Genomic DNA, 25,472 nt, shown 5'->3' on the forward strand with positions numbered 1-25,472 from the left:
TTGTTTGGCCAAAACAAAGGGCTTATGGCTTACTGTCTGGCAACCCGCACATTCACTGTCATGGCCATGCTATCCATAAGGGTTAGCAAAACATCCCCATTTACACAACAGTGACCTGAATACCGTACATACACGCCACAATGTGGCCCTGACTTTTATTGCAGTCGATTGTTATTTAATCCAGTGGGGGTACAGATGGCTACAAGCAAGTTCAAGTGTCCTTTCTAATACAGAAACAATGATGTAGTATGTTGAACTTGAAAACATGAACATAAAGAAACGAGGCGAAACAAGCATATTTGGAAATGATTGCAATTAATGAGAACCTGAAAATTGGAGCCTATCACCGCATTTTGATTTTCCTCCCTGGAGATGCTTTGCAAGGTATCTCTTGAGTGGGAACCTCCTCGCAAATGTTGCATCTCAAGGGCTTCATCCCACAATTTCAAGCATTTCCAATCAAGACCTTCACTGCAGACACATTTGTGGGTCTTGCTTCCTCCGTCCGAATTTTTTTTTTGTGTGTGCTGGTCATTGAAATTGGCTGTTGTCATTCTAAGACTCTTAACAGTTGGCTGCTTCCTCCATGAATCTGTCAAGACAGTGTGTGTGCATAGCCACTATAATACACGCATGCTCTCTTTGCCACCGTGTGTGTGTGTGTGTGCCTGCATGTCCATATCGGTGCACGCGCGCAACACAAGCAGTAATATTTCACTCCTTTACCCACAGGGATAGACCATTCATCTCCCAAAGCTCCAGCGTGGGTGTCACACAGTGCTAATGAGAGGAAGGCTGAAAACAAGGGAGAGCTGGCTGTCAAGCAATGAAGGAAAAAGTAAAAATAGATTTTTTTGCAGACGGCAGAAAAATATGAGACGGTGATCAATAAGGGTTGCGTCATTAGGAGTATTGATAAGTGAGGGGGTTTTCATACTGGAGAATGTCGTGGATTCTATTTAATTGTTTTTTTTTTTTTTTAATCAAGGACTCTAAAATGTGCTAAAGGGAAGATATGATTTTAGGACAGGGGTGCTTTCTCAGAATAAAGACTGGTACCTTGCCCAAAAGACATCAGGCTAACCCAATGGATGCAGCTTGCACGCTAAAAGCAGGCAAACAAATCACACGCTGACAAAATCAGCACGCAGTCATCACATGCTACGCTTCTTGTCTGTATGTGCGCATGTGAGTGTCTTGTTAAGAAGACCATATATCTCTCCACTTTCCCCAGTAACTCAAACAAGGGGGGTGGCTGCTAGGCAACCGAGCCACATCACATCAGGCTAGCCTGAAGAGAGTGCGAGAGAGGAAGCAAGAGAGGTGGTGGTGATGGTGCTGATGGGGGGGGGGGCAGAAACTGTGCTGGCAGTGTTACATAAGCCAGTAGGCAAGTCCCAGTGTTCACATTAATGCGGTTAGACACTCAGAGGGGAAGTGATGCCCATTAGTCACAACTGACAAGGCAGGTGAAGACGTGGCATCCGCCAGTGATTTTAAAAGCTGTTATTATTTATTATGGGAATGATGCGAAAAAAAATACAAAATCTACCACAGGCATTGTGAGTGGAATATTTGTCTTTTCTTTTACACAAATGATGATACTGTACAAATATGTACTACGTACACTTTAATAACGGAATGGATGTACTGAAACATATATGAGGATGATGTTATGAAAGATACATCAATCAAAATAGTCCTCAAAGACACATCAGAGGCTATAATAAGATAAAGCGGAGCTTCTCTTGTGCCTGCCAACCTATACAAAATTGATGTCTATGTATGGCTACGTGCTGTTCAATAAGGATACAACAGCAACCCACATTCTGCCTCCGGTATTCAGCTCATCTTCATTTTATGCATTCTATGCATTACCACACGGGGTGGGGGCAATGCGGACATTCCATCCATTATGACACTTTATAGAAAACTGCTGAAGCATCAAAATAAGTCTATAGGCTTCATGTTCTATAGGGAGGACTTTATGTATGACATATTTGGATGCTGCGTATGTTCTTCAATGGCAAATTCACAAGATTAAATCGCCTTTTGAGAAAATGAATTTGAAATTGAAACAAATTGAAAGCTAAAAATTGAATCTTTTTGAGAAAAGGTTAGTAGCAACCGCTATGAATACATAGCGTATTGTGAAGCTAAATCAATAGGGATCACTCACAACAAATTTAAAAAATGCTTAGCTGGTGTGACAATGTTTATATTTTACAAAGCTGACGCGCACTCATATGACTTTGTTCGCACCAGTGTCGAATCGGAAGACCCAAACGCACAATCCGGGGCTCCTCAAAGCTCCCTGGGGATGATGGTGAAAGGTCGGATGGGAGAAGAAGCTTCCAGCTCCAGAGCTGTGAGGAAGCAATCAGGGGCCTGACTGGATCCCAGTGACTGCAACGCCTCTCCCAGTCCACTCCACGCTTTGTGGGACGTGCTGTGGACCTGAACTGCATCGCGTAGGACTTTCTCTCCGAGGTTTGCGCGCCCTGTCTTCACCAGCAGCCGACCCTGAGCAAATAATAGTAATATGACACAAGATATTTTTCACAATTTGGTTGAATCAATATGTAATCTAAACAACATCACTTGCACAAGTACAAGAACATTCATTCACTGCCAACCCAGTTAATATCTTTGACGTCTATGACCGGCAATGGCACTGAGTGAGTTAATGATTCCCTCACACTGAAAATACTCAGTTTTGAGTGACACTGTCAAAGTAGTACTTATTCGTAAAAATATGTTTATAATAGTAAGTCGAGATTTCAGTAGAACTGTTTCACATCATCTTGTATTGGTTATCTTAAAGCTGATGATAATAACGAAAAAAGTAGAGCACTTTTTACTGGTGGCTTGGAAACCAGACAGCTCGAGGCTTGCTGGGAATGAGTAAATTGTTGCTGGAGACATGCCCACTTAGCTTCACATACAAGGACTATGCCTCCCTGCACATAAGATTAATTAGGATGAAATTCACGTAGGTGTCTAGGAGCTCTGATGAAACTTTCAGTGAGAGCGTGCACACCTACTGCGTCTATCTTCAGTTGTTTTTTCTTCTTAATATATATATACGTATGTATGACAGCAGTTCATCAAATGCCACTTAAAATAGTTTAGTTGGTGACAGTTACACCTTGTAAATAATCTCAAAATGACCTTGGGGAGAAAATCAATTGAGCAGAACTCCAGACAGATAATCTATTGTTCTCATCGTAGCATCAGAAAATAAAACCATTAAAAGGTATCTTGGCAAATTGGCAAAATAGATTTCAGAGAAGGAGGAGACTCTCCAGAGAGTAATGAACAAGGCAGAGGTCATGGAAAAACTATCTTTTCAGTTCCAAAGACAGCCCAACAAAAGTGGGCAGTTTATCAGAGAGAGAGCAGTTTGGAAGCTGAAACAAAAATGAGATGAAGAACATTGGGACTGCTTGTTCCTGGCATCACAGAAACTAAAACTGGTTTTGTTTGAACTGCTCCAAGCCATCTGCCTCAATGGCAAGCCGATCGCAACGAACTTGGTGGAGCAGGTTTGTGTCTCGTCAAAACACATATTTACCGCACGTAAATATATCGGATTTTAATACCGCACTATACCCCAAGTACATACAAAACGCATTTTGAAATGATGACCGTATTTATTAAAGGGAAAAAAAAGCCAAACCCATTTGGACCTATTTAAAAAAAACGATCAACTTGTATCGATTAGTTCCGGCAGGAATCCCCCCATAAGACCTGTTGTTTGGGACTTGGTCTGACCTAGATCCCTTTTAGGTTTGTGGTTCAGATCCGTTGCCATTCCCCCAATATCAGAATTGACCGTTCTATGTATCTATCTCCATTTCATCAGGTGAAACTGGAAATAAATATATATTTCCTCACCCATCACTGAGTGAAACAGATACGTATCTAAAACAAAGTTATTGATCATCCTTTCATGTGCTGTACAAGCAGCGGCGTAAGTTACTGTCTTCGGACCTTGTGTGCATGTCTGTATGCCTCCACAATTGATCTCCGGATTTCAAAGCTTCTTCCCTCCCTTCTTCCTTACACCCACACCTTTGCATAGCCTCACACAGAGGCTGGAGAAACCAGTCCGAGGCAATCCATAGTGGATTGGGAAAGGGATAAGAACGGAAAGTTGAGGATGCAAATGCTGGCAAACATCAAATGACTAAAGTTAGCTAAACCTTGATAATGGGAAGGGCAGACGAATGCCAACCAACTTCACGAGCCGTGCATAGCAACAAAGCCAGCTCGTGTTTGTGCCACTGATTCATTTTTCTCTCTGAATCTCTTCCACTGCCTCCTCTCTGTTCAGAGGTCTTACTGAACCGAACAGAATATATTTCCCGAGTTGCTAGGCAATCCCATAAAATGGCAAGAAGTGTTATAAATAATGTATTCGCATGATCCAATCAGCTGACAACCACCCCCAAGCACAGGGAGAGGAGAAGAGAGAGAGATGGGAGCATTTGATAATTGGGAAAAAAAAAATGAATTCAATGAGCACAAGTCCTCGTCCTTGAGATTTTGCATGTATGTGTATGATATGCTTGGGTAACAGAGGAGGCAAACTAGCATGTGTGGTTGACTCATAGCAGGTGTGATTATGCGCACGAGGGAATGAAATGTGGAGGATGTTGGGAGTGGGTCAGATTCATTACATACCAGCGCAACTTGGAGGGCTGGGCTGGCCCTGTGGTAGGATCAGCGATACTACTTGTACTAGCACCTGCCCAAATGCACACATGTCAACTACTTGCTGACACTAATATCTGACAACTGAAAATTAATAACTAAAAATAAACTGAAAATATGCTTCAGTCCAACTATAGTCACTATAACTGAAAATTAAATAAAAATCCAATTTTAGCATAACATTATGATTTGATGTCCATCCATTCGCAACACCACTTATCTTATATTTTATCTACTTTTTCCATTTTAGAAGAAATCGGAAGACATCCGCATAACCGGTACCCTGGACAGCTCATCTCTCCCGCCCCTCCCGTTCCATCAGCAGCATTTAACCTGATTGGCCGCACCTCCGGCTCATTTCCACACCTGTTCCCATTTCGTTAGCCGCCCTATATGACCCCGGCACACCCGGCCCTCTGTTTCACTTCCTTCCGTTGCTCTACCTGTTGTCTTGCCACATTGCTATCCGTCATGCTACCCATCTGTTTCTTCATGTTGCTGTCCTACTCCGTTTCACATATTTCCTCTTTGCTTGCAATCACGTGTATTGCTCTCAGACTCTATTGGATAGAAACCAAACCTCATGACTGATTTTGTTTAATTAAGATGAAAAGTTAAACAAAAACAAAAACCCCTACGGCCCACTACCCTCAAATAATGTTAGCCTCATTGTACAAGCTCCAGTCACAATGTATCTCATTTTCTTTCTCCCCTGAATAACCCCGAAGTGTAAAAATCTGGAGGATATTCAAGGAAAGTACAGAACAGAATGTACGTGCTTTTGTAGAATAATAACTCAAGAACATCAAGGAAGAATAATCAGAATTGCCCTCAAGGCAGCAGCAGAATAAATGGGCCACTGGCACATAAAGTGTCAGTGGTGCATACAGTATAAAAATACATGCAGGGATCTTGAGCCACCGAGAAAACCTGCCACTGTGGGTTGCGTTCTCGCAGGCTGATTCAAGCCAGAAATATGGGAAGATCTCCAAGTGAAATGTCCCACACGCTGTCCCACTTAGCAGCCAAAAAGCAAGGAAGCATCTATTTAGCACATTGCACTGCTCCCTCCATTCGTATGTCTCGGATCTAATCCAAAATATGAAGAAGGGACACATTATAGTAGTTTCCTTTTGGTTTTACGAGTGCCCACGACTACATGAGACTAAATCCACACACACACACGCACACGCACACGCACACGCACACGCACACGCACACGCACACACACACGCACACACACACACAGAGAGCACATCTGCCCTGTGAGACTTACAGAAAGGGACACTGCCAGCTGGCTTTGTTTCAACATTTCACCTCTAGGGATTGGCTTTAGCACAGGCCAAAAAAGGAAGAGACGTGACTACACAACTGCGCTTTGACGTACACACGCACTAAAGTGTGCAATCACAGCAAACACACTAGCCTTATGTGGTCACAAGATATCCAGTGCTGTATCAGCTGACACATCTGTGGTAAGTACGGAGACAACTGGCATTTGTGTGTGTGGGTGAATGTGTCGAGTGGGTACAAGTCGTTGGATTGCACCAAACATCCCTTGCCGGTCCATTAGGCAGGAAATAGAGAGTTCAAAGGTCATAGGGCAGTGGTTAATCATGGAGACCGATGGTGAGTGGGCGGGAAAGGATCTTTATAGAGCGGAAGTGTGTTTGGATGAGAGAGCGAGGGAAAGGGACTTGCTTAAATGATCAGGAATAAGTCTTTGAAAACTATTTTTTGTCATGAATTGCAGAGTTTTTTACAATACATTGAGTCATGGAAGTCTTCGGCTGTTGCTCACCAGGTGCACTAGTATGCACTCCCCAGTAGGGTGGATGGCCAAGGCTTCGTCGTAGAGATTTTTAGCTTCCTCCAGTTGACCCCGGAGCTCAGCGAGGTGTCCCCTCTGCAGCAAGACCGAGTGTGAGTTGGGGAAGAGCGAGCTGGCTTCGGCTATACAAAACTGGGCCTCTTTCAGTCGGCCGTCCTCCATGAACAGTTCCCCTGCACACACGGACAGACGGACGTATTAAAGTTGCATTAGTGCATGTTCTAACCTTATTGCAGCATGCTGAAATATAAACAGTGTGGAGTTAAATTACACATAACATTACATAAGCCACTCAAGTACATACACACTCACCAAAGAAATGCAGTGTTATGGAACTGTTGCCTAAATAAGGCCATCACAGATGTTTCCCAAACCCCCTGACAGTAACTTTTGTGCAAGTACAGTCAATTAAAAAGTGAAATACTTTAGAGATGTACTGAAAGGAATATACGGTAGTATATTTGAGATTGTGAGAGGAAGTGACAGATGAGAACAGCAATGTCGGGAAGGGTATGGCCGACTCAGCCTGGTTTCATTACACGTAGTAAACACAATGAGAGACTTCAGTTGTTTCTCAGCATATGAATAACAGGAGTAAAAGGTTGGTCACAACAAATAACTACTAGTCACAGGGGACACCACCCGACATAATTCCTTCCACCCCACCCACTTCAACCCTCCAAGGTACTGCAAACGCACTGGTTGTAAAATTGCCCTTTTAGATTTTCCCCTCCGCTGTAACTGTTTTGTCTTCGTTAAAAATAAACTCTGCCTACTCGTGGGCCATGAGACTAAAACTAGATTTTTTTTTTCCCCATTTTTTTTTTTAAACCACCTTTCTCAAAGATTAAAAAACACTTACATGGTATACATCACTTGTTCAGTTTATGAAGAATAGTCAATTGTTATTTTCTTTCTATGTCCTACTTACTGATTTTTTTGCATCTAACTTATTTACCGTGACCTGTTCTACCTGTTTTTCGGCCTCACTTGTTCTTTGTCGTTAGGGTAAGTCACCTGCAGTTATTCACACCGGGAACAACTGTCTGTCAAGACTTTTTATCCTCACTAAATCCTCTGGATTAGTGCTTTAACTGCTCTATTTCCTCCAACAAGTGATCCATATGATCTACCCAATTGTGAAACAGATGTGTCCCAAACTGCTTTCTCTCCACATTCGCAATTGGCAAACAATCAAAACAGTCAGTATTATTATGATTCTCTTTTTAATGATGTGTGTTGCTGTTTTACCAGCTTGCAGCCAAATACGTTCTAGAGTAGTCCAGATGTACGTGGGCCCTTGGCGATGCATGGAGCTTATATCTGACACTTCTGAGAGCGCCGCTTCAAGACGAGACACAGCAACTGACGATGGACTCATTGAACCTACATGAATAAAAGACAATCACCACTGTTTCATATTCAAGTCTAATGTTAAACCCTATGTTTACTTGATTATTTATGTAATAATCACTCACAACAATACATTGTTTAAAAGTCAAGCCAAATCACACATTTTTGTCACATCGATATAGTAATTGTAGTAGTGTTGCAGACGCTGGGCTTCCCTGCTTTTAGATCTCCCGCTGTGGATGATTTGAATCATCCACAGCGGGAGATTCAAATGGCTGAGTGAGGGTGGATGCCGTACAGAGCCTGAGCTTCAACATGTGTGCGAAACAGCGGCAGAAGGCGAAATTATTATACCAGTATCTTGGAAGTCAGGCAGAGTGAGGTAGATGGATGTTTTCCTGACTCCAGAACTGGCATCCATCCTCTCCATCACCGGTATACTGCTACTGTCATCCGTCTCACTGGAAAACACACGCAATTGTAAATGACATGCCGAGCCGTTCGCAATGGCCACGGTATATTCCAACTGACATCCTCTGTTTGCACCACTGATGAAATAAAACCAGGCGAGGGCCACTCCTATTTTTTTATACTCATGATGTATTCGAGGATTGATTTACTCACGTTGAGCGGCTGACATCGTATCGACTTTGCCAGATTTGCAGCATTTCTTGGCAGGTCTGTAAAGCCGCAGATGGGCCATACAGGACTTCTTCGAGCTTAGCCTTTGTGAACAGCAAACTAGAGCAAAAACACATAAATCATATCACATACTGTATATTCAATAGACTTTCTATAGACTATAGGGAACATTATCCAGTCGTCAGCCAATCACAGGGCATATAGAGACAAAGGGGTACAACTCAAAAGCATTTACGTAGCTTCAACCAGGTAGGCCGAAATCAACCTGCGAACCACAGAACTGTGAGGCAGACATGCTAACCACTAGATGATTCTGCTGTCTATGGGGATTTGTATAGATTCATTTTTTAATCCAATTAATTGTGTTTTCTTTAATTATTCATATTTGTCCCCTTGGACTATACAGCAGAATCATTGTAAGTGAATACAGGAAACCTGGATAAGTGCATCCAAGCGCCAGCCTCGGTTATTTTACATTAGTCAGACCTACTGTATGTGTGTGTGTGTGTGTGTGCGTGCGTGCGTGCGTGAGGTATGTTGAAAGGCTGATGAGAGGTCATAGCGTTTCGACTCAGCCCTTTTAGTTGAAGACAACTGGTTAAGTGATGTGCGAGTGTCAGATATAATGCCAAGTGTGCATGTGTGTGTGTGTGTGTGTGTGCCTTGGGGGGGGGGGGGGGGGCTCAGCAAAACCAGTCTGTCATGAGCATCAATTAGAAGCGAAGACAGACAGTAAGCACTAGAGTCAACAAAACCATCAAATTATTTTCACATGTAAATGCAAATTGATCTCATCATCTAAGGCCAACTTTTACATTCTTCAGCTCTCAGGCCAGAGTTTTCATTCACAACGCCATTGAAAGGTGGATTTCAAGATTACGCATCCAATTATAAGTGTTGTCATTATCACCCTCCCGGGGATGCACATAGTCTAGATGAGTGGATGAGTGAGCAGAGTCGCTCTGTGCTTAGTGGTGGCCAGCTTTGAGCAAAGAGTGCCAGCATCAACTGCATTTAAAAATAGCTAGCTTGAAATGTTCCCTTGAAAAAGTGCTCCATCTACAGTATTACTCATTCTGCACCCCCACAGATCACTTTATTTTCCCTCCACCGTGAGCAGGTGGACACATATGTACAAAACACACAAAGATTACTTTAATAAGTCCATGTGCATGCCGCTCCTGACACATAACTACAGTTAGAGCTCTTATGAACACTCTCAGACCACCTGCATAACACACACACACACACACTGACATCTCAGTTAAATGCAAAAGCCAATCCTACAGTAAAAAGTCAAACTTTGCAGTGCTTACAATTACACACGGAGAAAATTAATTATTTAAAAATAATGTCCTGAGTAAAAGACATCAATGAAACAAGGCCAAAGAAGCGAGGGTGGAGAGAAACTCAGAGGCTGGTGGAAGAGGATGCAAACGAAATGGAGGAAGAAGAAATTTGATATGCTACAGCAAGCTGACACTTTGCTGTGGTGCAGAGAGGCAGTAGCTAACAGGGATCATACACATGCATGCACACACACAAAAATACAGTGACACACATCATCATCCATGTGCAAGACTAAGATCCTAGACACAAGTGGTACATCACCCCCTTTCACACCCACACACAAGCATTTTCCTCTCATCAGCACAGACAACTGTGGTGCAATAGCTCACAATGCTCTGCCGCCTTGGATGTGCGACACTCACTCAACACAAATGATATTCAAAGAGCTTGTTACAGAGAATAGCACTCCACTGAGGGCTAGCACAATAGCAACTTCCAACTGATTAAAATACAAGATGATGAATGTCTTCTTAGCTCACATGTGCCTAGTTCTTCTCTGCCACATTGAGAGGAGCTCTCACTGACACACCAATCCGACCCAAAGAATTTGTATATAAAATATAATTTTCTTTAAGTTTTCTCTAGCACTTTTATTTTCAGAATGAAATTTCTTGATATAAGCCCGTACCAAAAAATGACAACTGATGGATGCTGCATGCTCTGTCTAACCCATACGACCTCGTTACCGCGGTGATGGGGATTCTTGACTCAAAGAGCCAAGGTGATTGGCTGGGTCCGGAAAAGAGCACTTATATGGGTCAAAGTAGTCAAGTGTCTCTGAGGAGGAGTTGTGTGTGTGTGTTGTTGCATTTATTTTGTTGTGCTTGCGCATTTTCCTTCTCTTCTCGTTCTTCCTGAGGTAGTGATGTACACCATCTGTTGGTATCGGGACTATGATAGTCAACACTGACCCCTAACGGCTGCATTGAGAAATGCATTTACACGAGTCCAAAACACTAAGTTCACATTTCAGTGATGATGCAATAATCTTTCATAATATCATTTGTGTGAAGCCACTGACCTGAACTCTTGTACTTTCATATATCATCTAGCTTTCTCTGCGTATTACGATGATTCAATTTGTTTTATTTGTGTGCTGATTTACTATCATTTGATATAATCAATCAAATTAATTAGAGAAAAATAAACTCGTGCAAGCGTCAAAAATAGTTACCATGTTGGGAGTATGTGAGCAGGCTCGGGTCAACTCTACAGTGCTAAAAGGCTAAGGGGTGAATGAGGGGAAATAGGTACCGCAATGCAGGCCTTCACTCTGGCGCTTCTAAATAAGGCATTGCGAGTGTGCGTGTGCATGTGTGTGTGTGCGCGCCTGGCCTCCAACGCAGTGGAGCTGAGACACCCTATCCCTGCAAGATGACAAGTGTTGGTGCTGTGTGACTTCTTAAGGCTCTCTCTCTCGCTCTCTCTTTCTCCCCCCCCCCCCCTCTCCCTCTCAAAGATTAAGAAACTACGCAGTTGGAAAAGTGTATTTTCTCTTCTCGTGCTTTATTACCCCAATCCGCATTTTTTGTTGCATGTGTGAGTGGGACGACGTTGTGGATTTACTTGAAGTTGTCAGGGTGTTGGCTGAGGGCCAGCGCCAAGGTGTCCAGGGCATAGCGGTGGTGCTTCTGAGCACTGAGGAGAAGGCTCAGCAAGTGTAGGGAGTGCAAGTCATCCCCTTGGAGAGATAAAGCCCCTTGCAAGGTCTCCATGGCTGCAGATACCTGCCGATGCAGATTCATTATAAAGTCACTTTGGCCGCCTTTCCACAGTTGCAAAGAGTACGTTGTGAATGTCACATCAAAGTTTTGCACTATATGCGTCATTTGGCGCTATGCATGTAGATGAACGAGGAACATCACGCAGTAATCAGGCGAACACTAGAGGACATCCAGCATTTTTTTTTAAACATGCAATCGTATCATTTTAGAACACTTTGGATCATTTGACGATGGAAAGAGAAATAATGTATTTGTTTGCTTTCACCTGCCGTACAAGAGCCAACTGCAGAGCCAAGCACATGGCAATGTGAGCATCCTGCGGGTCTAATGAATGAGCTCTGTGGAGACACACAAATTGAATAAAATTTTGCCAATAATGATTTGACTAAAACATATGTCGATTGCTAGACTTGTGGTGCACTTTTGCAGAGTTAAATTCAGATATCTAACATAGGTTGTTCAAGATTGGAACAACAACTTACTTTCTCAGAATTCCGAGTGCTTTTTTGTTGTATTCGTTTCGATCTTCTTTCAAAGAGGCTACAAAAAAAAACGACAGAATAAGCCAAAAAACATGTTTTTTTTTGTTTAATTCTAACAGTTCTCATGTGGTCGTTTTGCTTTGTGCTAAATAGCCCAAGGGTAAAAAATATAATAGGATACTTTTCAAACAAAGTTGAAAAGAGATGGTTATCAAAAGGCTGTCTTTTCTCACGCAATTGCTGAGCCAACACTCTTCTGCGAGGTGTGCCAATTTGAGTATGGATTCAGGTTACCATAACGACCAGGGGTGGAGCCTTGGCTACTTGAAATGAAGTGCCAAACAAAGTCGAGCCAGCATAATCGGAGAAGATTTCAAAATGCATTCTTACCATCAGAAGCCTGCAGACTGTAGGAGAGTCCCAAAGCCAGGTAGGCCCGAGGAAGAGATTCCCCAGCTCCCTCTCCCATCGCCACCACACTTTGGGACAGAACCTCCGCTTCTGAAAACTGAAACACATAAACAACTCATGATTTGTTCATGAAGCTTCAAATTTGTTTCGCGAATCAGTCGTATTTTTGTGTCCTCTAGATGGCACTGTTGGTTTAAATAAAGAGGTTTAAATCCAAGGCTAATTTATTTATACAGCCTTTAATCGCAGAAACCTCTCGCCACTGTGCTTTCAGACCAATGTTGAGTAGAGGAGTCAAATGAATACAATTGATTTATGAAGCTAATATGAAGCTTCATTTTCCCATCACTATCAACATCTGCAGATGTAACAAATGGCTGTACATAAAACATAAAAGACAAAGCTATAAATAATTCTGCAATCATAAATAACAAAATAAAATGATCCCTTTACAATGTCAATTAGCATACAGGAGTTTTCTTCCCTCAGCCTTCATCTGCTTCTTTCTTCAGTTCAATGCTCTTTTTGTCTAAATATTGAATTTGTGAGTTGAGAGCCTACATGGAACTATATAATAAACTAAAAATATTGATTTTTTTATGTCTTTATTTTGAACATATTTAAAACATAGAAGGAGGAAATAAATACAATAAATAACACTTTAAAGTGCCATATTTAAGTCACCAAAAAACAAAAATATAAACAGTAACCAAAAGTGCTTTTCAGGAATTTAGAAATGCAGCGGTGACGTGACGACACAGGACTGGCACGGGTACATCAGATTAGAAGTGCAGTGATTCTGATGCTCTCCAACAAGCAACAGCAAACGAAAAAAAAGTTGTGCATTTTTTCTGATGGCTGATAATGGTGGCCCATTTATGTAATGCGCCACTGTGCGCCGGCCACAGTGGCCCATTGTGATTAAGAGCGTAAGCGCCTTACTGTCTCCGGCCGGCCTAGCGTGAGCTCTAGCCACTGACAGATGTGCTCGCCACAGTCACCCCTGTAAAGTCTTATTTTCTAATCTGGCCCCTTTTCTCTCAGTAACCTTCTGCTTCACCCTTGCTAACTCTCTTTTTATGCCACAAATGTTTGTCTTTTTAATTTTAATGTGGATTTAGATGAGTTGGTTCTGCTGGTTGTATTCACCCAGTGCAGCTGCCCGATGCAGACTTTAGCAGCCAATAGGGGAAGCAACGGGTCATCTGGCCTCATCCTGGCACATTCTTTGAACACAGACACAGCGCCGACTACCTGCAACATAAATGGAACAAACTGTGATTTGTGTGCTGTACATTTAGTAATCGCCAATTATGCAGACGCCGAAGACATGCATCTCTTTTTTTTTTTACCACTGGCTTAACCCTCCGAGACTGCAATCAGAATAAACGGTCAGCACGATTTTGCTTGTTGTCTGAGGCGGGCGGAATAGTGACTGTTAGACAGGTCATGGCGTTTTGAAGATGAAATAAACTCACCTTCCCAGACGCCATGAGAGACAGGCCAAGCTGGCGCCAGAGATGGAACTCGTTGAAAGAAAACTTCATTGCTCGTTCCAGACACTGCCAGAAGTTTGAAAATCAACTTTTGAATGTGGGTGGAAATACAGTATTATCAACAGAACATTATTAATTCATTTACTATGCCTCTCATTTCATTTCTACAGAACGCTTTGGCACTTTATTTTATTTTTTTCTTGAAATGACTGTCAACACCCCCTACCCACTCTACATCTTTTAGTCCATAATAATGTGAGTGATGTGTGTACGAATGAGAGGAGGAGTGCGTTGGAATGAAATGCCAATCAGTCAGATGCTGTCATTCAGCAAGAGTGCAAAAAGTCTTCATGGCTTTGTCGTTTTACGCTGCTGAGGTAATGACATATTATATTCGGCAAGGGCCTTTTTCACCTTGGCTGCTAGAGGAAAAATTCTTTTGTGCTGTGGTGCTGCTTACAACGGCTAGCAAATGGAAACTCTTTCATCTTTCATCATAAAGACCGATAAGGCCACTCATCTGCATGATAGTGGACATGTGCAGTGTGTGTGTGTGTGTGTGTGTGTGTGTCTGCAGACCTCAGACAACATGGTGTACTGGCCCCTCCTAACCATGCCGACAGTGAGCAGGTCGTAGACAGAGGCCGAATCCTGCAGGGTGGCCTGGCGAGCCTCGACTTGATCTGGCAGGCGGCTGATGACCGCGTCACCACTGGCCTTGATTAAAAAAAAAAAAAAAGGATTTGAAGTGAAGAAGAGAAGATAATGACTGATAAAGGTGTCCTTGTGTTCCAAATGGCAACGCGTTGTGTATACGTGTTCTTGTGTGTGTGTGTGTGTCTCACCATGGACTCTGTAATGAGAAGCAGCAGGACAGCCTCTTCAACCACGTCCTGGGGGCAGAAGCAACTGCAGTGACAATAGAACAAGATTAGTCTTCTTGCCGACATCCGCGCAAAGGCACAGATATCATTTACTTCAAGCCTTTGGACTTTACCGAGTCTCCGGTTTCAGACTCACCTGGTGTGTAATCCTACACGGACCTCCCTAGGAGTTTCATACATGACATGTTCTCAGTATTATCTCCACACAAGGCTTACTACCTCCATTCCCAATAAGTGTATGTGACAACACAGGAGCCACAATCAATACGCAGCTCCGCCTGCTAAATTTGGTCACTTCTTCTCTGCTGTGAATTTGTTTTTTGCCATGACCCTACCAGGTGTATCATCTAAACTATGTCAAAAAAGGGTCTGTTGAAAAAAATGCCATCATGGTGGCCTACTGTAAAAAAATCTTGGGCATCAGTAATTAACAAATTAGCACAATGAGGTCGTGAAAAAGCAAAGCGAGAGGGTTGGAACCTGTCGGTGGAGTAACGTTGCGGTGGTTTGATGGTGGGGTAGAGTGCATCTTTGGATGTGGCTGCTCCCTCTCTCCGGAGCCAGGCCGAGGGTGGGGGGCCTAGGGGGGGCCAGTAACTGTCTTCACTCACTGAGCTCAGCAGCACCTCTGCCAGCTTCCTTGCTGCAATCTGTAAAAGTACCAAAGTAGAATTTTGACTTAGTATTTTGAAATATTTTGAACTGTTTGATTAAAGCTCTTGAGTACTTTGTGAATTATTCATACAGATCTTAAAATATGTTATTTTTGTGTGGCAATGTTTTAATTTGAATCCACGCTTAACATGGTTTGTATTGTGAGGAAGCTGACCTTCCTGAAACTCTGAGACCCCCGTGACTCGACCACCCTGATCACACGACGTAGTTGGTGAGCACCTTGTGCTAGATGACTAACATAAACACACAAAGTGTATTTCAATGATTATGAAACTGGAGATGAATCAAACAAAAACACACCAAGGAGAAGCAGATGAGAAAAGATGCATAAAAATATGCTCGCTTAAGATTATTGGATAGCTCATATTAATGCTTTAAGAATTATACTGTAATCATGCAAAAATGGTTAACACAGGGAAAAATCTAATCTACAGATAGTAAGGGCAATCTTTTAGAATCCAAAAAGCAATACTGACACCTACTGGTGAAATATTTGACCGCATCTTAATTTAAAAAATCCTCTCCAAGAATTTTTCCCATCTTAACTTCCCAAATTTCTCAACAGACACTGAGCTGTGTTTCTGTGTGCGTGTGCGTGTGTGCATATATACTCACCCTCTCTGCAGCAAACAAAGGTACGCACTTTGTAGGGCTGCCTGGAGGAAAAAACTCAGGTCCAAGTCCACAGTTGGAGAACACAGAGTGACTTTGGTTGTCTTAGGGTGGGGCGTTGTAACTGACTGAAAAGAAATGTTAAGTTTAAGCAAATTTAGCGCTTATGTCCCAATCTTGCTTCCAACAAGCTGCTTGAGCATATTTCCATCATGCCATTTTGTTTACTTTGCCAAAATAACATCCCAATTAATATGTCGCAATCTAAGATGATTAATATTGTTGCATTTACTACGGTGGGGCCATGAGATACACGTGAGTATGGCTGACGTGCCACATAAAAAATAAAATAAAACTTTAAAAAAAATTCTAAATACAAAATTAAAAAAAGATAGACATATTTTAGTCTAGATTGGTCAATTATTATTGACATAATTATAAACAATACACTTATAAAACCAGAATGACTTTAAAATATGTATATTTTCCATTTTGGGTGTATTTCTTTTTCTTTTTTTCCTAAGCTAACACGTGTCTGTTTCAAGTGAATTGCTTGAGCACGACACATGTTTGTGTAGTTTCATTTAAAACTGGACCGCTTGCACCACAAACTGGATCAAAAGAGACATAAATCTCCTCAGGGCCACCTTATCAAGCTCCTGAAGGTACGACAGAGCCGCATCACAGGCCTTGAGGTAACAGGAAAGACTCTCCTCCTCCCTCTCTAACAGACGGATACGAGATACTGAAGAAAGAGCCTGGTGGTCCAGAGACAGACCTGGAAGATACACATACACATGCCATCGTCAGGAATTGAATAAACAAAACAACCTGTGTCGCTTGTTTATCATTCCTTCTAAAGCTTTAGCATGCAACTGTTGACTTCCGAGTTTGGAGACTAGAATATATTTGGTATCTGTGTGACCTGTTTTCATCTCTTATTTAGATTTTTTTTTTTTTTTCCCCAGACTCAATTGTTTTAGCCTTGGCTAATTTTAACATATTTCGCAGGGTCACACAAATATAAAGTGAAAATGTAGTTGTAATAGGAGAGCAATAACACAGTTAGAGTTGGCAAATTGTTTGCTGATTTCAATCATAGAGGGTTATAGAAATAGTAGCCCAAAGCATCTTAGAAATGAGAAGCCTCCCTGTGCTTCAGATGTACCTGCCAAGCAGAAAAAAATGAAGACTTTAACCATCTCCAATATTTTGCAATAATAGACTTCACACTGACTTATTATCATTTTTTTATGGGTAAACCATAAATGGTTTCATCCCCCTGTCAGAGCAAAAAGCCTGATATGGGTGGTATCTTCAGGCAAGATGCCAGGCTTCATCAAATAAGCAGAGTGCTGCAAATAGACATCATTGCCAAAACATTCCGAGCACTTTTAAATCCCACAACAGCATGCAGGGCAGGGCAGGGCAGAAATATCTATAGAAAGCAAATAATGGGTTGACTTTCTCAGGCAGTCTTTGACATCATCTATATTAGTCCGACCTAAAATAATTTGTAAGATTCTGCAAGAAACCAAGCTAGAATTCAAATCCGCTGGTGTCTGTGACATAATTATATTTCAGCAAGCAGGAAATCACATCCGCTCATCAGGAAAGATTCGGTGTAATGACATGATGATGATGATGATAATGATGATAACAAGATTAAGCAGTGTCATATTATGTGGATTTGACTCTTGACCCTTTCCACAGATTGTATATGAAAATTACTATAAAACATTTAAGGATCTGAAATTTGAACTTGTGTCTGGATGATCCTTATTTACAGTACAGAAAAATATGTCCAGGGGCACTTTTGAATAGATTGACTTGACTTTAATCAAAACAAAAGTATTGGGTCTTTTTTTTTTTTTCCTTTTTAAAATTAAAAAAGATTCAGGGCTAAATTGACTTGAAGCTCTTTCTTCATATTGCTTTCACCAAATGAAAATAAAACAAAATAAATATATAAATGAGGGGGAAAAAAATAAAAAATAAGAAGAATCTGATATTCACCCAAAAAACATTTTTGAAAGGATGTTTTTGACGCAGCCCGTACCTTTAATGACAAAGGCCTCAGCCAGCAGGCGGAGATGGTAGATGGGTTGATCATCTTGTGTCAGCTCCTCCAGTCCCACCCTTGCACACATTCCCTGGGCATCGCGATGGCAACCTTGCACATAGTGCACTTTGGCCATCAGCAGCAAAGCCTCATTCAAATACCGGGGCTGGCAGAAAAAGAAAAGAGATCTGTGGTAAATGCTTCCTTCTTGAGGTTGTTTGAATTGACAGAGTTGAATAATTCAAAGAGGATGAAAGACTGACAGTGAGACGGCCTCGGCTCAGGATGATGTTGAGGTAGCTTTTGGCCCGGCATAATCTGGGTTGCATTTTGTCCATCAAAGGTATGGAGCGCCTCAACAGGTCTGTATTTTCCTGCAGGGACTCTTCCAGCAGTGCTTCTGCCAACAGCAGCGTTCCATAATCATCTGAAGGCAGGACATAAAAAAGTCACGGTGAACAGCTTCCAGAAGTTTCACGTCAAGCTCAGGAGTCGACGCAGTTCCGGAGTGAATGTACTGCTAAAATCTCCGTTTCGATCTTCCGTGATACTTTGAAATGTGATCATTCAATCAGAACACTGCATACAGTTTACACATTTTTGAATACGCACACTCAACTGAAGTACTCCTCTGTCCTAAATGAACAGATAATCATTTTTAGATCTTTGTCATGATTACTAAATCAAAGATAGAATATAATTACTGTTGTTGACTAAAATTTCAACTTTGTCAAGAGTAACAAAGATGGAGGAAAAAATCCATGAGATAAATACAATTAATTATATTAAGATCTGGATATTCACAAATGAAAATTTGGGTATTACAAGCCATTTTTTTCTCCAGTATTTTATAAGGACTTTGAATGATACTTTTTACAACCTTTATATAATACACCAATATTATTAATATAATTAATATCACCAATTACACCCTGTCAGTGCCGACCAAAACAAGACAGAAAAGATGCATGTGTGAAGTTTTATTTGCATGTATTAAAGTAAGCTTGCTGTCTTTTCTTTATCTTTTGTCAGCCTGGCGAATTTGATTTCTCTAAATTTGCACTATTGTGCTTTATGTTAAATGTACTGTAAATGTCAAATGTGCAATGTTTAGTATTTCGTATTATTATTTAAAACAACAACAACTAACAAGCACACACGGAAACAAATCATAAGACCTGACAGCAACAAGTTAGAACTGTACGTTGTCAACAGTACAAAGTTCAACTTGGGTACATAGTCACACAAATATCAGTACTTCCACTTGACTATACCGAGGAAACAAATTGAATTGTCGTCATGCAAACTTTATGCGCTCACCATCTTCGTGCATACGTGCAGCCTGCATGTGTTCGACGATTGGAGGAATTCGGTCCCAATGACATTCGGCCCGGTACCGATCCAACTCCGCTTCCAGCCGCAGCTGGGTGAAGGAGATGCGGGATGCCATGGCAGCTCGATCCCGGTGTTGACCGCACTCCCCTGACACGATGGGAGTGACTGCAGACTTCCAGGAGAAATAAAAATGTAATATTTGGAGCGTGTGCGCGTGTGGCTTGGGTTGGGGGGGCGCTTGCCATGCGTGTGGGTGTGTTCATACAGTTTTACAGTTACTCTGCGGAACAAAGTGGTTATTGGCTATTTAATCAATTTATAAATATGAACTATTTAGTATTTCCAACGTAGATTGAAGGAGTCAGAAGTGAATGCATCTGCTCTTAAGCTTTTTCCTTTAATACCTTAAGTGGATCAGGTAGAGTTGAAGAAACTGCAAAATGCAACGAGTTCTGTGTCTAATAGTGCATATAAAAACAGTAAATAAATAGTCTCATTGGAAACGACCCATATTCCCACTTTGTTTGGATGTTCTGCGTGTTCCTGAGTCTGCAGTATTTGCAGGCTGGCTGAGGTCAACCGGACGGTTTCAAGGAAGGACTAAACATAAACACAGTTGAAGGGAGGATAGGGAGGGACAGACACAAACTACTTTATCATGGAACATATACAATAAAACATAAAATAAAACCTCAAATCTTCTGAGCAAGGATTTTGCCGGGTCATTTTCTCTCTGGAAACTTGACATTTTCTTTCAGAAAAGCTCCCTATATTTCTCAGTGAAGAAGCTCGCTGCTTGCAGTTCCAATTGTGGCTTCGTGGAGACTCTATGGCGCCTCCTGCTGTCGAAAGTTGTCGCTCGCCTTCACTTTTGGAGGTACAGTATGGCCTGAATAAATGAAACTTCTTATTTCAACATTGAAAACATTGTTGGCAGCAGGTTGCCACCAAATGGCGCTACAGCAATGTTTTTATGTTGCACAAATACTTTTTCACTGTAGGTTTGATTGGCTGCACCGCCTCAGAATTTCCACAGTGCCTGGTGTAGGTCACGTCAACTGGCACATTTGGTAAGAAGCAGCCACGTTAGCTGGTTAACTGCCAAAATTGGTAAAGAACACAATTCATGATCATTAGTACTTTTATGGCGAGAGCACAAAATATTGTATCTATCTAGCATTCAACCTTTGACAGCTTCATAACTTCATGGTCATTGACTGTGATGAAATGGCGTATTCCCCTTCCACATGCATGTTTACTGACTCCCTGGACTCTGATCTGGAGGTCTACCGTTCATCCAACTGGTTTTTGGTGGTTTCACTAAATAAACATCCTAAATTGGCACTGATATGCTCACATGGCAACGCCATATGCCGTGCATGCAATAAATGATACGAGACAGCAACCTTTTTGCAGCATTGATCTCATTTGACTATGGAAATCACATTTCGCTTTATACTACTCCTTTGTGAATTTTGCATGAGATCAATCTACAAAGCCATTTTTAACCGCTTCTTCAATAGAATTAACTTTCATTAACTTCAGTGACATGTCTAGCTTCTAGGGGTTGATTATTACCTTAAAACTGAAGCACTAATGTATTTTAGAAATTTCTGCACAGTAGCTACATGACCGTATGTTTGCTTTAGAGCACACATCAATACAAGGACGGGCACATTTACTGAAGTTGTGAAAGCTATTGTTTACATGAGCAACTTAGTGATCGATGTTGGTATTCATGCCACACGATTTTTATCAGGTGGTCCAAGTTTGCTTGCTGGGTCTCTCCGTCTGTCGTCGATCTCAGCCTGGGATGGGCACTTCTCTGTCTATCATGGATCAGCTTAATGTTTAGCCCAAGATACACACAAACACACACACACACACACACACACACACACACACACACACACACACACACACACACACACACACACACACACACACACACACACACACACACACACACACACACACACAAGGGATTAAAAAGCCACAGGGAAACATGCTGTCCGAGGATGGAGGCGCGTGTAGTACATGAGAGGAGAGCACAAGGTGGCGGCCACTCAGGTGAGAATTACGGACGTTAACTCAATCTTAATGACTGCTCATGTTCATAGTTGGTGACTTAATGTATCCTTTATTGGCAATGGCAAAAAATAACGGATGGAGCTCGAGTTATTGTATTATAGTTAACTGTCAAGGAAATACAATGAAGTTGCAATGAAATCTGCCTCATCTGTTTTATTATGAGAAAAAAAACCTTTGAGTTTGAAATGCTAGTGCGCTTTTTCTAAGTCTTTGATTGGCTAAGGTCACCTAGTGTCTTTTTAATCCTAATTAGAGAAGGCACACAAGATTGTCAGTCCTTGAGCTGACACGCCATTATTTGCGATTACATTTGGTCAGTTTGAAAGCAACATTTTTGGTATTCAACTGTGGTAGTTAATTCTTAATATAGTCCCTCAAAAGGAAATTCAACCCACACTCCAATATTTATGTCTTTTTCACACCACACATAGAACTTCAGATGGACAGAAGGCAGCAAGCAAACTACAACTTTTTTTATTTTGATGCATTTGTATCTGTAATGGAACACAACCAAAGCACAAATCTTTACGGACTGATCTGATGCTGTATTGGAGCCAAAAATGTTATAATGGATGTTTTTTCAAAGTGCACTAACAAGCTTTTCTTGGTGGCAGGACTTGTTGGACACGATGACCCAGCAGAATTTTGTGACAGGGTTTCCATGTGTTCCCTCTCTGTGTTGGCTCGCCTCTACGTGTACGCGTTGCACGGTTGCCTCTGTGAAGTGACTTTCACTGCTGTGCTGGACTGGTGCAGCATCCAGGACAGGAGGATGATGGGATACAGCAGCCTTTGGGCACTGCCTATGTATGCCACTGCAATCTATCTGATGGAGAATCTGAGAAGCTGGTTGTTGACTCATCATCAAGGACTCTCCGTGCGTCTGATAACCTACACGCTTTTCATCTACCTGTGGGAGTTCACCTGGGGGAGCGCGCTCAGGCTGCTGGGGGCTTGTCCTTGGGACTACTCGGGTTATAAATACAATCTGGGAGGAGTGGTGACTTTGGAGTATGCGGTACCTTGGGCGTTTGCAGCCTTCTTAGCAGAGCAACATGTGATCAAAAATACTCTGAGGATAAGAATGTGCAGGTGAACGTTTATTGCTACCATTTGGGCTTCCAGCAGATGCTATCAGCAATTATTTTGGAACAAAGCACATTAAAGCAAGTTTATGACCCCATTTCATTTTTGATGAACAATTATGCAGTAATACATGATTGCATTTTTATCCCTGAGGAATTTCTGAGTGTGTCATTTGTTGGCAGGTGTGATCAGTGTCTTTTACGCTCAGGGTTTTGAACCACAACCAGTGCAACAGTCTGCACACCTCTCTTCCACTGGTACCTACATGAGTAGAAAGGAAAATAAACTGCATTAAAAAAACTCATAACCAGTGATATGCTCCATGTAAATTGATTGAATGATCGATCGATAATCATTGCGAATACTAGAGTGTAGGTTACTGACTGTGTGTGCTCGGGAATGAGTAAACTGTCTCCGGCAGAGAGCTCAAACTCCTGCTCATTCATGGTGACTGCTGATGATCCCTCCTGACATGAAAAGCAGAAGGGGAGATACTCAGATTTTTTTTTAGGCAAAAATAGGCAAAAAGACCAACACGCTGTTATATGTCTTATTCAAATGAATGATTTACATTCTTGCAAAAAGTTCCATGTCTAAAATCATTCGTACGTAATACATTGATAGAACATACCAGTTGCCAAATCCATACATCACTTGGTGGCAAGGGTGCCTCAGACAAACCAGGTCCAAACATAGTTACCTGTCAGGGTAACAAAGAACTGTATTATTTCATTTTTATACTTATGAGCATCTCTTTGAAAATATAAATAGGTTATACATAAATATAAATAGGTTTGATTATTGTAATGAAAATGTCCCATCCCTCATTGTACCTCCGTCTCAAACTGTACTCCAAACATGTTAATGGGGCTGCCGTTGGCAAGGAATGTTTTTTGTTTTTCCAGCCAGGACTTAAAACAGAATGGCGACATCACATTCATGTTGTTCATCTGGAATGGAGGATCTCTGAAGACTTCATCTGCCCCCAAAAAATATTAATCATAAAATTCTGAAAGAGTTAAACAATTGCAGATCAGAAACAGCAGCTCACTCGGATCAGGTTTCCCCGTCTTGCACTGCATTGATGCCATGAACCTGATAATAAAAGGCATTTTATCTTAAGTCGAGTCTGACCAGTGTGTAAACATGAAATAATCTTTTCTTACTCTTGGATTATCGGCACCAGCTGGGTTCCGAGATTTTTGCAGTAGAACCATTTCTCAAACAGGATGTCAGTTGTGTTGTCAACATAGTACCTGAAGGCACCAGCACATGCTTGTGTCTACATGATGACTTTGAACCAGAAAAACAAACATGCATTTTGCATAATAACAAAAAGAAAATCATGCAATACAAAATGCCCGGTCAGCTACATTTCATCTTAATCTATTATTCTGCCATTTTCATTTTTTTTCCAAGTAAGATGAATGCATTACCTGAGGCAGTCAGTCTCAGCGAGCAGCCGTTTCCTCTCTACCACGAGTCCGACCGTATTGGCCTGTCTCTGAGGGGAATGGGGGATCCGAGCAGGCAGTAGAAACATCTGAAAATTAAAAAAAAAAGACGATTTCAAGAGAAGCATTATCAATAGAACTGCTACATATCAGCATCTCATATGATAAAATCCAATTAAAAACAAGAAATTGGATCTGGAAGGCAAGGCATCTATTTATAATCAATTTTTTTTATGAAATGCTATTCACGCATTGGCAATTTCAGCTCACCTCTCCCTCCTTGATGTGCACATCCTTGTGCTTGCCATTTTCAATCACCTTCAGACACATGTCCCCCTTCAACTGGTAGAAAAGCTGTTGGAAATACAGTGTACAATATTGCCACAACCTTTTGTAGATTATATAACTTTCATACTTTGGGCAAATACAAAGCTTCGTACAACTTCATATGACCTTACCACCAAACCACATTGATATTCTACGAAGTTGTCAGCTGACTACCATCTTCATTACAAGATTGTAACACCGCAGGATCCAAATGCTATACACACAAGAATCTTGCTCAAAGTTGTTGATAATTTTATAATAATGCAACATCAGCCTACAGTTTGCCCCTTGTCTGGGTATACAGTGATGTATAGGTGTGACATGAGCAGGGGCACACAGGGGATTTCACTACAGTACCAGTATAAACACAAATAAAGCTGCTGGAGACTTATTATATTACATTGTGGCTAAACAATACTAAAGTGATTAAAAAAAAGTCGACCTGATTGTTTCTATGATAAAAGAGTTATTTGCCAAGTTGTCATACCTCCTCCCCTTCTTCTATATGGTAATCCTTCCTGGTATTTGGTCCTCCAACAAACATAATGTTTAACTGGGAAAAGTGCCTGAATGAGATATAAAAACAACAATGAAACAAACAAACATTCCATTTCTTGATGATGGCAGATCGGAAATCTCTGAATCTCAGCTTACTTACATCAGCTTGTTGCAGACTGGTGGCAGGAAATGATTCTGGTTCTCTGCTATCCATTTGTCCACATTCACAAGAAGATGATTATCATTCATTATTTCAATCCAAGTTTGGGGCCTTGCTGCTGTGTTATGCCACAATTGCCTCTTTTCTCTTACTACATGAAGCAGCTTAACTTTTCCCTTAAAGTCCAAAATGCAAAAGTAGGCGGTGGCAACTGGGAGGAGTTTTGCAGTGGTGAAAGGTCACTTGCATTTTACCAAGTCATAACATTTGTTACAGTTGTGCA

The 25,472-nt window shown here is 41.5% G+C and overlaps 3 protein-coding genes and 1 long non-coding RNA gene across 4 annotated transcripts; 2 read left to right on the plus strand and 2 right to left on the minus strand.

The window, feature by feature from the left end:
• Positions 1 to 1,491: 1,491 nt before the first annotated feature.
• On the minus strand, positions 1,492 to 20,405 carry ttc7a (tetratricopeptide repeat domain 7A). Its single transcript, XM_049735705.2, has 21 exons — positions 20,265 to 20,405; positions 19,559 to 19,745; positions 18,502 to 18,665; positions 18,236 to 18,404; positions 16,824 to 16,954; positions 16,180 to 16,304; positions 15,719 to 15,797; positions 15,370 to 15,539; positions 14,851 to 14,914; positions 14,585 to 14,722; positions 13,988 to 14,071; positions 13,659 to 13,763; positions 12,489 to 12,606; positions 12,099 to 12,156; positions 11,882 to 11,954; positions 11,459 to 11,619; positions 8,525 to 8,641; positions 8,255 to 8,361; positions 7,799 to 7,933; positions 6,518 to 6,720; positions 1,492 to 2,523 (listed from the first exon to the last, which is right to left on the minus strand). The coding sequence occupies exons 1-21, from the start codon at positions 20,319 to 20,321 to the stop codon at positions 2,305 to 2,307; spliced, it is 2,664 nt and encodes an 887-aa protein (XP_049591662.1). The 5' UTR covers positions 20,322 to 20,405; the 3' UTR covers positions 1,492 to 2,304.
• On the plus strand, positions 4,733 to 7,968 carry LOC125978386 (uncharacterized). The gene is made up of 2 exons (XR_007484995.1): positions 4,733 to 6,191; positions 7,802 to 7,968. It is a non-coding gene; the product is annotated as an uncharacterized lncRNA (long non-coding RNA).
• Positions 20,406 to 21,303: 898 nt separating the features above from the next.
• On the plus strand, positions 21,304 to 22,846 carry LOC125978382 (transmembrane protein 229b-like). Its single transcript, XM_049735709.2, has 2 exons — positions 21,304 to 21,643; positions 22,279 to 22,846. The coding sequence occupies exons 1-2, from the start codon at positions 21,421 to 21,423 to the stop codon at positions 22,758 to 22,760; spliced, it is 705 nt and encodes a 234-aa protein (XP_049591666.1). The 5' UTR covers positions 21,304 to 21,420; the 3' UTR covers positions 22,761 to 22,846.
• Positions 22,827 to 25,385, minus strand: haao (3-hydroxyanthranilate 3,4-dioxygenase). The gene is made up of 10 exons (XM_049735706.1): positions 25,190 to 25,385; positions 25,019 to 25,097; positions 24,475 to 24,558; positions 24,187 to 24,293; positions 23,917 to 24,006; positions 23,802 to 23,845; positions 23,584 to 23,729; positions 23,382 to 23,450; positions 23,135 to 23,217; positions 22,827 to 23,011 (listed from the first exon to the last, which is right to left on the minus strand). Exons 1-10 carry the CDS (start codon positions 25,276 to 25,278, stop codon positions 22,939 to 22,941), a joined length of 864 nt encoding a protein of 287 aa, XP_049591663.1. The 5' UTR covers positions 25,279 to 25,385; the 3' UTR covers positions 22,827 to 22,938.
• Between the last annotated feature and the right edge of the window lie 87 nt (positions 25,386 to 25,472).

The sequence above is a fragment of the Syngnathus scovelli genome, chromosome 12 (assembly GCF_024217435.2).
Source record: "Syngnathus scovelli strain Florida chromosome 12, RoL_Ssco_1.2, whole genome shotgun sequence".
Taxonomy (NCBI): Eukaryota; Metazoa; Chordata; class Actinopteri; order Syngnathiformes; family Syngnathidae; genus Syngnathus; species Syngnathus scovelli.